The sequence below is a fragment of the Micropterus salmoides genome, unplaced genomic scaffold (assembly GCF_014851395.1).
Source record: "Micropterus salmoides isolate LMB-PRFRI ecotype aquatic unplaced genomic scaffold, ASM1485139v1 Ms_hic_scaffold_1, whole genome shotgun sequence".
In the NCBI taxonomy this organism is placed as follows: domain Eukaryota; kingdom Metazoa; phylum Chordata; class Actinopteri; order Centrarchiformes; family Centrarchidae; genus Micropterus; species Micropterus salmoides.
Window position 1 is genome coordinate 29,857,878 of NW_024040040.1, and position 16,206 is coordinate 29,874,083.

The 16,206-nt window shown below is 42.1% G+C and overlaps 1 protein-coding gene across 1 annotated transcript in view; it reads left to right on the forward strand.

Moving 5' to 3' along the window:
* The first annotated feature begins 637 nt into the window (after positions 1-637).
* Positions 638-16,206, forward strand: part of zgc:163022 (putative ferric-chelate reductase 1) — a 36,523-nt gene continuing 20,954 nt past the window's right edge. Inside the window, exons 1-4 of the mRNA XM_038723730.1 lie at positions 638-1,023; positions 4,368-4,504; positions 14,229-14,326; positions 14,480-14,639. Of these exons, the coding sequence (XP_038579658.1) occupies positions 837-1,023; positions 4,368-4,504; positions 14,229-14,326; positions 14,480-14,639 (582 nt within the window). The 5' untranslated portion in view covers positions 638-836. The remainder of the gene's footprint in view (positions 1,024-4,367; positions 4,505-14,228; positions 14,327-14,479; positions 14,640-16,206) is intronic.

A 16,206-nucleotide genomic window follows, 5' to 3' on the forward strand; every position in this document is an offset into this window, starting at 1 on the left:
TGTTTTGTTTTTATTTATCATGAACATATTTTATTTCATCTCTGTAAAGCACTTTGGTAACCTTGTTGTTTTTGAAATTGTGCTATATAAATAAAGTGGATTGGATTGGATTGCTGTCGTTTATCCAGGGCTGCTTACTAGATGTAGACTTAGGCCTAACCTTTAGAGGAGCAATAATGTAATGAGGACTAGCAAATCTGATTGAAATGGTCAGCCAGATCATTGGTGTGGGAATCAGACATGGGTTGGCTTTGACTCTGAAACAATATGCAAAACTTTGAAATGCTAATAAATAAACATTAAATAAATAAATAAATAGTAAATAAAACCTCATAGCCAGCTTATCTGCATGAGGCAACAGTACCACATGTCTAATGGCTGGAGCCGTTGGATTTAGTTACAAGAAATAGGACAAGGTTTAGCTGTAACAGCCATGAATTCCACATCTGCTCTTTAAATGTAAATTTGCTTTGTCATCGTCTCATGATCACCACCTAGCTACATCAGAGACTGCATACACTGCTCTCTTTCTCTCTCATGTATGCCCACACACACGCACACGCACACACTCAAAGAGACTCGAATGTCCAACCCTCCACCTGCCTTTCCTGTTACTATGGGAAGGGAATTAAGCAGGTATACATGTCTATACCTGTAGCCTCCAACCAGTGCTCTATACACCCCTCCTTCCTTCAGTTTCCACAGACACCTGAGTCCCACTCAGCTGAACAACAGTATCGTATGACTCTGTTTTTCAATAACTGTATTTATGAGTAGAGCTGACGCAGTTTTACAGTTTCATTCACTCGCGGATTTTCATTCATCACTTCATTGCAATGGACTGTGTTGTGTTGCTGCTGGTGTGTGTTGCTCCGGTGGTCCAGGGCTATGGCTCAGGTCTAGTAACAGACAGCTGTCAAGACATGCGACCCCACCATTCTGGGCTGAGCCCACAGACAAAAGCTCCAGCCTTCACCGTCACTACCGACCGCAGCAGCTACAGCCTCAGAGAGCAGGTGAAAGGTAAGTATCAGGCTTCTCTTAACCTGGAATTAGTATAATGCAGCTATTATATGCTCATTCAGCTATATTAATCCTGAAGTGGATGGCACTAACAACTTAAAGCACTAGGGGACAAATGTTTCTTAAAAACAACTAATGTGTTCTCTCTAAGGATCAGTCTACCGAAATAAATAAACATACATATTTTCTGACTTTCCCAGTGCTTGAAGTGGTGGCAGTATGCAGTACCGGCACCTCGACATTTTTCTCTTTGGCGTACTGGGACTTCTCCCAAGCTGCCGGTACTCTCCTCTGTCCTCTCCGTATCAGGTTTTCTGGGCGCTACGTGAAACTCACCTGTTCCCATTCCCGCCTGCCTGCTAAACTCTGTCAGCGGAGAGAGACAGGAGAGAAGAGAAGCTCGGGGTCACGTTCATTAAAATTAACTAATACTTTTTTGAGTCATTTTGTTCATTTGAACTAGGCTGGTTATTGTGGCACTGCAGCTCTCTAGTGGGCGATTATTAAAAAACAGCGCCGTTCTCAAACACGGAAGGCTGCCTGGCTTGCTTTAATTGACATAGTATAATGTCAATTAAAGGGGCATTATGGAGTTTCCAGCGGCCGCTAGCGGTGCGGTTCTAAGGTTGCAACCAGGTGTGTAGAGGTCGACCGATTAATCGGTCGGACGATTAATCGGCCGATTTTTGGCATTTTTTAACATAATCGGCATCGGCAAATATCCAAGTATATCAAGCCGATTATTAGACAGGCGCATCTGTGGGCAGCCTAGTGTTGTCGTGGAACACGTGTTTGACGCGCGCTGCCGCTAGAGTCATTTTCCAGCCAAGTGAGCAGCAGACCTTATCCAGTGCCTAAGGAGCTAACGGTAAGGATTCAATTCTTATTACTCCTTTATATTTAATTAAAAACTTTTGATATGTTACTGCCAACTTCGAGAAAAAACCTGAATAAGACACATGACATTTGGCTAATTTGGATCGTAGTTGAAGTTGCATTATCACAGAAGAGTTGCGATCATGTCACAATAAGTAAGTTAATCTGAGACTTTTATTTGTTCTGTTTGTGTGTCTTATATTTGAGAGGGTTGTCACTCAATGCAGAGAAATAAGTAATAAAAAAGAGACCAACGCACTATAGGCTAGTAACAGACTGGCTTTGCTTTGCTAACGGGTAGCTACAGACAGACCCAGTGCTAATACGGCACTGGAACCTTAACGCCCGTTATCTACCACACCGAATATCAACGCGGATTTCTGTGCTTCAGTTCGGTGCAAATAGAGGTTAAAAACCAAGCAAATATCGGCCATCGGCCGACCCGGATTTCAAAAGATCGGTATCGACATCGGCGTGAAAAAAACCATATCGGTCGACCTCTACAGGTGTGTGCTCGTACGCGTGCTAGCTTGAAGTCATGAGCAAGCATAATCCAAAACACAACCACTGTCATACAGAAATCCTGCAATAAACCCAGAAACACCTGCATGCAGGCTGTGGCTTTTCACTCAGAAATGTTCAGGGTCTGTTATTTCAATGTTCCCGTCTCAGAGGCAGAACAACACCAGCACCATAATGTCACTTCATTCAGCGCAGCGAGCTGTATATCGGCACAATCCTCCCGAATAAAGGCAGAGTGACAGCGGCTATAGACAGACAGGGAGAACAAACAGAGCTGGAAACTCAGGTAAACTCCCACTGCAACATTACAGTAATAGTTTTATCAGCTGCAGGTTGAACTAATCCATGCTCCTTACATGATCACGGTACATTTACTGCATTTAGCCGAGCGTTAGCTGGCTGCTCCTGGCTGCATCACTATAGGCTAACGTTAGTAAACAAATCGCTCCACATTTGCTTTTTGCCGTTTCATACTTTCTTGCAAGCTAAATCAACAGTGGTACACGTGATAGTAACATGGGTGGCGTTAGTTCGTGAAGTAATGTGGAAAGCTAACGTGATATAACTTTGCACCGGATAACATTAGCAACTGCTCGGCGTTAGCCTGTGAGCTAACGTGACTTTCTGCAGCTTTACTAATGCTCACTTTGTTCTTACTCGACATCATCTGAACCTGTTTGGTTTGATAGCACATAAACCTTTATTGTTGTTTTGTATCCTTACATGGAGCCTGTGTTTTGCTGTGAGCCGGTTGTTTTATGGTGTTAGTGGACTGAATGTCGTTAGCTGCCGTGTTGTCGCTGTAGCATGAGAGCCTCGGGAGGCAAGCAGTCGTGTGCTGCATTTCTGAGTGAGTTTTGAGCCCACTGACAATAAGGCAATGACAATTTGATTTATTAAAATCAAAAACTTACATATAGCCCCTTTAAGATATAATGCACAAATTCACCTCTTGATCACTCTCTATCATCATTATATACACCCCCTTGGGTTAATTGGTGTCTTTAAAATTGTCCTTGGGTGTGAATGTGAGTGGTTGTTTGCCTATGTGTGGCCCTGCGATGGACTGGCGACCTGTAGTGCAAACCAATGGCTATTTTTAAAAATAAGGAACAGTTGGCTGGGTGTGTTTTTAGTTACTTCCTGTTTTAGTTTGTAGGGTGTACCCCGCCTTTCGCCCCCGGGGTAAACTGGGATTGGCACCAGCCCTCTGCGACGCTGTACGCAGGATAATTGGTTGACGAGGGATGGATGTTTCTTCAAAATACTGTTAAAAATCTTCTCCTCTTGTTCTTGTGCATCGTCATGTCTTGTTACCCAAATGTATCATCACACCCCTAATCTGAGCCCTTATGTCCCCACCACTTTTCAACACAAAGTGACGCCCATGAAAACAAGAAACACTAGGGGCAGACAAAACTACAAACTAAAACAGGAAGTAGCTAAAAATACACCCAGCCAACTGTTCCTTATTTTAAAACGTTTTCACTCCATCCACATGATTAAAAAATCAATTTAGAGGATATGTTCACTATGACAGATTACTTAAATACAAACAATTAGCTGATGAATTGTTTAGATGATAAATAATTAACAATTAACAATTTTGATAATATATACATATTTTTACAGCATTTATCAAGTACAAACCAAAGCATTTTTTGGTTCCATCCTCCATGATTCCATCCTAAACTGAATAATTTAGTTTCTGCACTGTTGACAATTGTAGATGTCCCATTGAGCTCTGCGCATTTACTGCATGTTTTGACATTTTGTAGACAGAAAAAAAATATTATTTAAATAAACAGTATAATATTTAATTGATCATGAAAACAACTGAAGCATGTAAAATGCTAAATGTTAAATAAGGGTCCCATAATATCAGTATTCATTGTCAGTAGCGCTTTCTTGTGAACACTGAGCAGGAATGTTTGTTTTTTTCTCAGTTCTGCTCCAGGCTCCAGCCTCCACACCATTCATTGGTTTCTTGTTGGAGGCTAGAGAGGTGGGGGGCCAGTCTCCTGTGGGCACCTTCACTGAGACATCAGGGAATGCTCAGCAACTCACCTGCAGCCAGAAACCTGTGAGTTTATTCCCACACAGCAGACTTTAATGTGAATAACATACAGGCCTCAGCAGGTAACACAACATATCATGAGAAAACTCCTGCATACTGTCTCACTTACAGTTGGAATGTTTATTCATTTACGATATTTTGGTCTGTTTGACCTCACAATCCAGCAGTAAACAAGACAATTAGCGGGAGCTTCTCAAGAGACCTTTTCAATTTTTTGAGGACACGATATACTTGCCATATCATACCACACCATACACACTGCAAATTGAAACTATAATAGTGGCATACCTGTATGATTCCTGTAAAATTCATGCAAAACGCCTATTGAAGGCATATTCAAAGTAAACTGAATGTAGTTCTTGAACCATTTGAAGTATATGCATGGTTTTGGGCTTCTCTGAAAGATAACAATCTGGAGTGTGAGAGTCAGAATGATTGTATGTGCTACTGGAATTGATTAATATAAGTTTAAACACACTAAAAATAATATATTTTTCATTTCCGCTTGAAAATGCTTGCTAACAAATGCATGCAGACAACTATAGGTGGGACTTGGTAGCTGGAAAACACTGTAGGACCACGGCATAAAGCCTTACCTAGCCCAAGTTTAAATTTCATACCAATACCATGAACACAGGTTTTTCTAAGCATATGTCTTACCTTATTTTTTCTAAAACAGCACCGCCTCTTTGCAGCAGGTGGCTGCTGCTGCATCGCTCCGTATTAAGGTGGGTTCACACTGAAAGCAAATACAGCATTTTGGGCAGCTTGATTACATACAAAGTCAATGCAAAGACGCAAATTCCTGAGAATTCGCTCCGGGCAGGGGCGAATGAGGCATTTGTCACAGAAATCACTGGTTGGCGCGAGTTAAAATTTTTCAACTTTGGCGAGAAATTCGCTTGACCCGATGTTGCAAAAGCCAATCAGCGGTGAGATTGTCCAAACCTGTGTGTCTGTAACTTTATTCTAGCTATCGTTGTACTTTACTGTAAACAGGTTAGCATAGCATAGCCCTGATCAATCCAAACTCCATTCAGAAAACGAAAAAGGTTTTTAAAAAAAAAGGCGAAAAACAAAAAAAGCTAGGCGAATATTAAGGCGCTTTCAGTGTGAATGCACCTTTAGCTGGTAGCTTGATGCAGATGTGTTTTTTGCTGATAGATCATGGACTTTCTACTTAAAGAGGTGGTATTATGGTTTAATTTTTAAAAAACACCATATGTTTGTCATACTGCACATTGCTGCAGCTCCTCTTTTCACCCTATGTGTTGTACGCTTCGCTCTTGAGCTAAGCAGTGATGCATCTTACTTGTACAAAATCTTTGTTGGGAGTTGCACATGCGCAGTTCCCAGGTAATGACTACTAGCCAATCAGAAGCAGAGAAGGGCGTCGTAAGAAACAAGGTAGTGTGATCCAAATCAAAACTGCTTCAGACTGCGACCGTAATCTAGCAGATGGTATAAGTTACTCACAAGTCCACAACCACACATCATTGTTCCACATTTTACCATAAACCACAACAAAAATCACCATATTTCAACTCAATTTACATATAAATTGGCCAAACAATTTGAACGTTTGCTCAGTAGCTTTCACATCGGGTATAACGTTAGCATTATAGCTATAACTTTTGCTGTGTAAGCCAACGTTTACAACTCAGCACTTTTCACTGTCTGTGAAGTTATATTGCTGTGTTTACTTTAAATATAATTCACAACCAATAAAGCATATTTACAGGTTGTGATTGTGAATTTCCAGGACCAAACAGAGTCGGAGTTGCATCGTTTTTTAGGACTAAACGTTAAACTGTTGCCGGTGTTCTGACGATCTATGCTGCCTTGCCGAAAAATGCTACCATAGCACAAATCGATAGACTCGACTCTGCTCGGCCCTGCTCCGTTTACCATTGCAGATAGTACCCAGAGATAGTACGTAGCTTGTCGTCATAGCGACGCCACACACAACTGCCACAACGTAATGTTCAATGCGACACACACACCAGCGATCCGCACAGCTAAGTTAAAACGTTTCAACATATGAATACCTTCCAGCACAGGCATCCCCCGCAGCCACTTGCGGAGCTCCTCAACTATGAAAATGTTCAAGCACATTTTTGTTCCGCCATCACTTCTCGTAAAACTGTCAATATTCGAAATCTACACAGTTGATTTCTCACCTCAAAACTAATCAGAAGTGGATTTAGTGATGAAATTACATACGAAAACTGTAAAATATAAAACTTTCTGTTGCTGGCATCTGTCTGGTGCACGCAATGATGATGCAGTGAATAGTGAATATTTTCTCTGAGGTTAAATTTTAGTATCCCTCAGCTCGCTTGGAACGTCAACGGAGGTGAGGTGATGCGAAAAAAAGTACCTGGAAGTAGGTACAGGTACAACATTTCTACAATGGAAAACCAAACAAAGGCGAGTTGGGCCAAGTCGAGCTGGTACTGTGCAGTGGAAAAGGGTCTTAATTAAAATCAAAGGGCCTCCGCTTAGACTAGCTTGGTTTGAGGGCATGCCTGACCCCTCTAGCTGCTTGGAAAGCTTTATGACGCGTTTTCATTGTGACATCACAGTGAAGGAAGGGAAACAGCTGGACTGCAAACGAGCTGTTTTCAAGCAGTTCAGAGCAGTGCTTTCTGTGGGAGATGGGAACTCCCTTTGGGCTGGACTTTGGGCGTTTTCACTTTCCAAACCTATGACATGCACAAAAAAGAGATATAACTCAATAAAGGAGAGGGGAAAATCTAACCTCTAATGTTGTTCTCCAGGGGTGATCACTTAATGCACCCCTTTCGCAAGTGCGCATCAGACCTCACTTTGCTATGGGCTGTTACCCAGAATCCTTGTAGTGTCGTGACGTTTCAAACAGCTAACCAATGGGAGAGCAAAACGGTTGCTATGGTGCTGGTCGGACACCGGGAAAACTCCAAAGAAGAAGGAAGCCGGCAAGAGCGTAAACAAATGAAGACAACATTTCTTTTTAAGTGTAAGTGAAAATCGTTTTTGTTCAGAATATACCTAATTCTTCTGGTAAGAAACTGGTGGTGAGTTGTGATCAATTTTAGCAGGAGTACCGTGAATACCGCACCTGCGGCCAGCACCAGGTTTGTTTTTTTTTTTTCATGAAAAACTTTATTTGGTTCACAACAAGTTAACAAGGTTAGGCATCACAACAGGTAGGCCTATGTGTGAGTATCTTCCATCGTTGAACATACAAAACCACCAGTAGGTATTATACTGGACGCTGCTGCCAGGAGACCCAACACCCTCTGAAAGTGTTTTACAGTGATGGCGCGGCCTAACTGCAATCTGGTCACTGAGGATAAAACAGGCTCGATGCGTGTGGGAGACAAGTGGGCACGCATCGTCGATGAGTCCCACACCACCCCTAGAAACGTAGTCTGTTGGGCGGGCGTCAGCATGCTCTTCTTCGCGTTGAGCCACAGCCCCAAACGCTGAAGGTGGGCGAGGACGGTATCTCGATGCCGAATCGCTAACTCTCGCGACTGGGCCAGGACAAGCCAGTCGTCGATGTAGCAGTACGCGGATGCTCAGAGGGACCTCCCACTAGGTCACAGTCTTTGAGAAGATCGGCCTGGTACGCCTGCAAGGTGGCCATGGTGTGCAGGCTTGCACCAGCTCGACCCGCTGCCATGTAGGCCTTGCCCACCAAAGCGGATGTCATCCGACACGGCTTGGTGGGGAGCGCCGGCGTCTGAAGGAATGAAGCGAGGGTGGGAGAAAGATAGCTCGCGAGTGCTTCCTCCACCCGAGGCATCGTTCCAAAGGTGTGCTGCTTAGTTTCTGTCACGCTGCCGTAGTCCAGCAGAGGGGACGCAGTCAGCCGTGCAGAGCAGCTCTCTTTTCTTTTTTTCTTTTTTCTCGGTCTGTTCCAAGATTTACACAACACATTGTGTAAATCAGGAACGGGGAAGAGAGGAGGCGGAGTCAGCAGACAAGGAATGGAAAAAGGCCTCAGCCGTCCCGACGCCCTCGGAGATTTCACGCTGCAATCCCCATGACCGTAGCCACCGCAACGCTTCAGCAACCGTGGGGCCTGAGCCACGGGGAGAGCACATCCGACCATCTTCCGAAAGAGAGCCGCACTAGACCTCAGCACCCTCTGGGACCGGGCCTCGCCGTGGCCGCAGGCAGCCCCCTCGAGAGCTGCCTGGGCGTGCGGATTGGAGTAGTTTCATTCATAGTTCAGCCCAGAGGCGTTCCCATAGTGTCGTCACCGACGCAGTTCGAGTTCCCTCGAAGGGGAACATCATAAACATTCTGGTAAATAATTTAAGGAAAATATAAACTATAGGAATAACAAATGAAAATATAAATGTAGAGAAAAATAAGGTGCAAAAAGGCAGTATAAAGATTACATTTCTATAAATAGTTCCCGTAACAAAATTAATTCAATAGGCACATTTATTGTCATTTATAAATTGGATAGACTCACAATACATTCTCAATTCTGTTCTAAATAATTCGAATGATCTTGAGAACTTAGTACCACATCTTATGGATGTGGTACTTACATAATAAGATGAGTAAGTTAACCATTTTACAGATTTTTTAATTTTTGTTTTTATAGTATAATTTAGTGCCTATACTAGATCGCTATCTGATGGTGCTGTAGTTAAGTTTAAGGATTCTATTGCATCAGTGTGTACCTCAATTACGTGTCTCATAAAGCTTCCTATGCTAACGTCCATCCATCACAAATTGATCCTTCACAAATCGATCATCTCGTGGACAGCACTGCAGGACTGATCTGAATGACACTTGAAACTGTTGCTCATTTGAAAAAGAAAATGATTAAACATAGAAGACTAGCTCCATGGTACAACAGTCAAACACGCAAGTTAAAGAGAACAACACGGAAACTTGAGAGGAAATGGCGTCTTACACATCAAGTAGATTCTCATTTAATGTGGCAGGATAGTTTGAAAATGTATAGGAAGGCCCTCCGCAGCGCCAGAGCAACTTACTGCTCAAAATTAATAGAGGAAAATAAGAACAATCCCAGGTTCCTCTTCAACACTGTAGCCAGATTGACGGGAAGTCACAGCTCTAAGGAACAAGGTGTCCCTCTTGACCTCAGTAGTGACATTTTTATGAACCATTTTAACAACAAAATTTTTGTTATTAGAAATAAAATTCAGCACCTCCTGTCTTCAATGGATGCCGACCTGCCCTTAGTCTCTTCGGAAGCACATTTTAAACTCAATGGATATTTGGACTGTTTTGCGACCATCAACCTTCAGCAACTTACTTCAGTTGTGTCCTCGTGCAAACCAACGACCTGCCTCACAGACGCCATCCCAACCAAACTGCTCAAAGAGGTTTTGCCATCATTTGGTACTTGTTTGTTAAATATTATCAACCTTTCTTTAACAACATGCTATGTACTGTGCCTTGTGAAAGTATTCGGCCCCCTTCAACTTTTCGACCTTTTGCCATAAAGATATAAAACTGTAATTTTTTGTGAAGAACCAACAACAAGTGGGACACACTCATGAGGTGGAACGAAATTTATTGGATATTTCAAACTTTTTTAACAAATAAAAAACTGAAAAATTGGGCGTGCAAAATTATTCAGCCCATTTACTTTCAGTGCAGCAAACTCTCTCCAGAAGTTCAGTAAGGATCTCTGAATGATCCAATGTTGACCTAAATGACTAATGATGATAAATAGAATCCACCTGTGTGAAATCAAGTCTCCGTATAAATGCACCTGCTCTGTGATAGTCTCAGAGGTCCGTTTAAAGCGCAGAGAGCATCATGAAGAACAAGGAACACACCAGGCAGGTCCGAGATACTGCTGTGGAGAAGTTTAAAGCCGGATTTGAATACAAAAAGATTTCCCAAGCTTTAAACATCCCAAGGAGCACTGTGCAAGCGATAATATTGAAATGGAAGGAGTATCAGACCACTGCAAATCTACAAAGACCCGGCCGTCCCTCTAAACTTTCAGCTCATACAAGGAGAAGACTGATCAGAGATGCAGCCAAGAGGCCCATGATCACTCTGGATGAACTGCAGAGATCTACAGCTGAGGTGGGAGACTATCAAATCTGGCCTTTATGGGAGAGTGGCAAGAAGAAAGCCATTTCTTAAAGATATCCATAAAAAGTCTCGTTTAAAGTTTGCCACAAGCCACCTGGGAGACACACCAAACATGTGGAAGAAGGTGCTCTGGTCAGATGAAACCAAAATCAAACTTTTTGGCAACAATGCAAAACGTTATGTTTGGCGTAAAGGCAACACAGCTCATCACCCTGAACACACCATCCCCACTGTCAAACATGGTGGTGGCAGCATCATGGTTTGGGCCTGCTTTTCTTCAGCAGGGACAGGGAAGATGGTTAAAATTGATGGGAAGATGGATGGAGCCAAATACAGGACCATTCTGGAAGAAAACCTGATGGAGTCTGCAAAAGACCTGAGACTGGGACGGAGATTTGTCTTCCAACAAGACAATGATCCAAAACATAAAGCAAAATCTACACTGGAATGGTTCACAAATAAACATATCCAGGTGTTAGAATGGCCAAGTCAAAGTCCAGACCTGAATCCAATCGAGAATCTGTGGAAAGAACTGAAAACTGCTGTTCACAAACGCTCTCCATCCAACCTCACTGAGCTCGAGCTGTTTTGCAAGGAGGAATGGGCAAAAATTTCAGTCTCTCGATGTGCAAAACTGATAGAGACGTACCCCAAGCGATTTACAGCTGTAATCGCAGCAAAAGGTGGCGCTACAAAGTATTAACTTAAGGGAGCTGAATAATTTTGCACGCCCAATTTTTCAGTTTTTTATTTGTTAAAAAAGTTTGAAATATCCAATAAATTTCGTTCCACTTCATGATTGTGTCCCACTTGTTGTTGATCTTCACAAAAAATTACAGTTTTATATCTTTATGTTTGAAGCCTGAAATGTGGCAAAAGGTCGAAACACTTCTAGACTTCTTTAGACAGTTACAGACCGATATCTAACCTTCCTTTCATATCCATGATCCTTGAAAAAATCATGGCAAATCAATTCTGTGAATTTTTGCATAGCAACAACTTATTTGAAAAATTTCAGTCAGGTTTCAGAATGCATCACAGTACAGAGACAGCACTGGTAAAAATTTCTAATGATCTTTTAACAGCATCAGATAAGGGACTAGTCTCTGTATTAGTCTTATTAGATCGAAGTGCGGCATTTGATACAATTGATCACCATATTTTACTACAGAGACTTGAACACTTAATCAGCATTAAAGGAACTGCTTTAAGCTGGTTTAAATCCTACTTATCTTATCTGCAGTTTGTACATGTAAACAATAAGTCTTTCCTTCCTTAGACCTATATTATTCACCTTGTATATGCTTCCGCTAGGTAATATCATTAGGAACCACAGTATAAACTTTCATTGTTATGCTGATGACACTCAGTTATACCTTTCTATCAGACCTGATGAAACCAACCAGTCAGCTAGGCTTCAAATGTGCATTAAGGATTTGAAGACCTGTATGTCTTATAATTTCTTGATGTTGAACTCTGAAAAAACTGAGGTTGTAGTACTTGGACCCAAACTCCTCCGAGACACATTGTCTGCAGACATAGTTGCCTTCGATGGCATTGCCTTGGCCTCCAGCACCACCGTGAGGAATCTGGGAGTTACTTTTGATCAAGACCTGTCTTTCAACGCACACATAAAGCAAACTACAAGGACTGCCTATTTTCACCTTCGCAATATTAAAATTAGAAACCTTCTGCATCGAGATGATGCAGAGAAACTTGTTCACGCATTTGTTACCTCAAGGCTTGACTACTGTAACTTTCAGGCTGCTCAAAAAAATCTCTTAAATCTCTCCAGTTAATACAAAACGCTGCTGCACGCATACTGATAAGAACCAGCAGGAGAGATCATATCACCCCTGTTTTAGTAACTTTGCACTGGCTCCTGGTAAATTTGAGAATTGATTTTAAAATACTTCTTCTTACATACAAAGCCCTTAATGGTCAGGCACCATCTTATTTAAAAGAACTCCTTAAACCATACTGCCCCACTAGAACACTGCGTTCCCAAAATGCAGGGCTACTTGTAGTGCCTAGGATCTCCAGATGTAGAATAGGAGCCAGAACCTTTAGCCATCAGGCACCTCAGCTGTGGAATCAGACCCCTGTCTGGGTTCAGGAAGCAACCAACATTTCCATATTTAAGAGTAGGCTAAAAACTTTTCTTTTTAGTAAAGCTTTTAGCGAGGGATGGTTTTTCTGTATTTTGTGAGAAGGCTTATAGTTTGGGCTACGGTATTTTATGAATTTTTTTATACATTTTATTTGTCTATTTTATTTTATTGTATTTATTATTAGTTTTATAATTGTCTATTTTATTGTTGTTTTTTAATGTGTGTTTCTTATGTGTTAACATTTTCTGCAAATTCAATGTGTGTTTTCTGTAAAGTGTATTGGGACCACACAGCTGGTGATTTTACACTTTTAATAAACTTTAACTTTAACTTTAAAATAGTGTAGTATTACATCCTTGGCTTCTAGTTTGATTAAATGATTAGTTTGACAAAGTAATCCATATTTTTTTCCCAGAATCCCAATGTGTATCAGTATTGACACTCAAAAAATAAGTGCAGAATTGTCTCGTCTTCATCTTTGCAGAATTCACATTTTTGATCAATATCTATAAATTTTGACAACATTTGGTTAGTAGGGTATATGTTAGGCGCGATATTGTAATGCATTTCTTTCACTTTATTGGGTATAACAAATTTAAATGGAAGTTGCCAGCGCCATGTTTGCTCTCCTGATCACAGCATAAGTGACGTAGATAGTGACATGTGCAAAAATGTCCCAATTCTGCTCTTCACAGCTTCACAGGGCCCTTGCGCACTTACTCCGCTAAGTGCACTTTAAACAAGTGTCCACTTCGAGGCAGACCTTAGGGCGTAGTGTGGATATTGGGACTAATTTGAATAGAAGCGTTATTACGGTTTTAATGACATACGAGCCACGTCTGCCGGCAAATATGAAACAATGCGGCAGCAGTCCCTGGGGTTTTATTGATGGAAAAATGTGTTTTGGACTAAATATTTGTACTGGATTGGATCATCTGGACCTCTGACAATGTAACAAGACCATTTTGTTGGAATATAATCGATAGGTGGATTGATATGAGGCTTCATAGGTGAGTCGTGTCAATTTTGCTTGTACTGGTTGGTCTGAAAGAAGCACTTATTGTATCCGCTCTGGGCTTTGTATCTTGAAATGGTTTGCATTGGTCGAATCACGAGGGTTTTAGCTTTCAAATGGTGTGTCATATGAATATGAAGCTAACATAGCAGTTGTGTGCACATACTGAAAGCTGCCGCCAGAACCTGACGGCCCATGGGTGGGAATGTTAAGTGGTAACTAAATGATATGATTTTCATTTTGACATGAACAATCCATGTCACATTAAAATCAAATCACAACATAAATAAAACAAACTAATGAGGTGCATTGCATTTCAGTGTTGTCCAGAGAGCAGTGCTCAGAGCCCAATAAACAATGTAGTTACATTTGTAAAAACAGCAGAAAATAGACGTAGCATAATATGGCAACAATATGGTGGAAAACCTTCAGATGGAACAGATGACCTCCTTTTCTCTTGTTCTCCCTCTTTCTGTGTGTGTGTGTGTGTGTGTGTGTGTGTGTGTGCGCGCGTCTGTGCGTCCAGAACTCAGCTGTATCCCACAGATCAAGTTCTAGTAAGACCTCCGTTCAGGTGACATGGACATCAGAAGCGACAGCAAACTCAAAACCAATTCAGTTCCAGTAAGGTTGAATTCAATAATTTTGTCCTATTCCATTCTGTTCTTTTCTATGTCATGCCATGCTCAAGTGGTTCAGAAAAGTGAACCATTACTCTGCATAATCTCTATGTGTTTCTAACTTGATTCATAAAAACTGGTTTTGCTGTATCTGCAGTGCATCCTTCGTGCAGGATTTCAAGACCTTCTGGGTTGATGTTACAAGTCCTGCCCTGACCTTCATTAATACCGGAACTGGTGGAAGTCCCCCCATTACACCAACAATAACCGGTTCCACGACTACGCCAACAACATCATCTAAAATACAACAACCTGATGTAAGTAATAATGATGATTAGGAGCAGGTTATTAAAGGAGACCTATTATGCTTTTCCACATTTTATGACATCTACAATGTTGGATGTTCATGTTAAACATGACCAAAGCTTCAAAAAATGAGGTTAAAGCTTTTAAAAGAAATCCCTGTGAGCAAAAATCTCAGATTTCCTCCTGTTCTGAACGCTCTGTTTTGAACTGCTTTTTCTACCAAGAGCTCCGTTCTATGTATTACCGAGCAAGAAGGAGCTGGTGTTCCATATATGGTCATAGCAACGGTCCCGCAATGGCTCAGTCTGCCTGTTCTGCCCAGCAACAACAACAGCCTGGTAACATGCTTCAGGTCTTGGCCAATCAGAAGACAGTGGGCCATCGCTATTGGGTTTACCCCTACACGTGCCTGCGCGGCACTGATACATTTTGCCTACGGCCACCCACAGCGTGGGCCTGTCCTACGTCCACACCTTGTATATAAACAACGGTGAGACCCAGCCATCGGCTCACAATTTTCTTCAGCACTGAGCTGTCTTAAGAGCTATTCTAAAGAGAAGAAGATTAAAGAGAAAAATGTCTGCCCGCAAGCTTACCGGCCCAGGGTGAGGTGCCGCTCCTTCCGTACAGGTGTGCAGCGTCTGTCACATGGGATATCATGCCCGGGGATCTCCATCCTCGCTGCGAGGCGTGTCTCGGCCCGGAGCACTCACTCCCAGTTCACAATGCCGTTCTGCGCCCTCCTTACCCCCGATGACCGGCTGCCCGATGATTTCACCGTTCAGCAGGAAGAGGTGTGGAAGCCCACTCACTCCTTGGATGAAGTCCTCAGCCTGCTGTTGCCGGTCGTCCTCCTCTTCTGTCCACGGGTCTCCCAGTGGCTCGACGTTCTCCCTGTCCCCGGCGATTGCCGACCCCGAGGCGGGGGACTCTGACCCCGAGGATTGCTTCCTCATTCATGAAGGTAGTGGCTAACTCCACCACCATGACTGAGGAAGAAAAGGAGGAAATCAGCAAAGGGGCAAGCGCGCAGCTCACAAAATGCGCTGCTGTAGCCATCACTGCCGCCCGGATACATGTCTGGCTGACACAGATTCATCGTATCCTGTGGCTCCCTGTCATTTAATTAACGTTATAAAATGTCATATTTTTTATCCAATTGTTTACACTGGTGCATAGGCGTGAGCAGTGAAATTGAGGATTAGTTATTGTAGAGATACATTTTGTCATCAATTTAGAGTTTATTATTTCATTTGAAGTCTTTTGTGAGTCTTTAACAATAAAATGGCGTTTGTTTTCACTCTGGAATTCAAGCATTATACCTGGCTAGGTAAATATGAAAATCCAGATTTATTATTTCTAATGTATATAATTCATAACAAATCATCTAATCGGACTTTGCATATAGAGCAGGTCCAGACAGTACTCTGTTTAATATTATTTAAAGAGACAATTCCCAATTCCCCAACAGTGTATGACAACTGCTTTATTGAACCCAGATTATATTGGATTTACAGTCAACATGAGCAAGGGGAAAGGAGATATTTGCTAAAAAAAATAGTAAGTTGAAACGGAGGA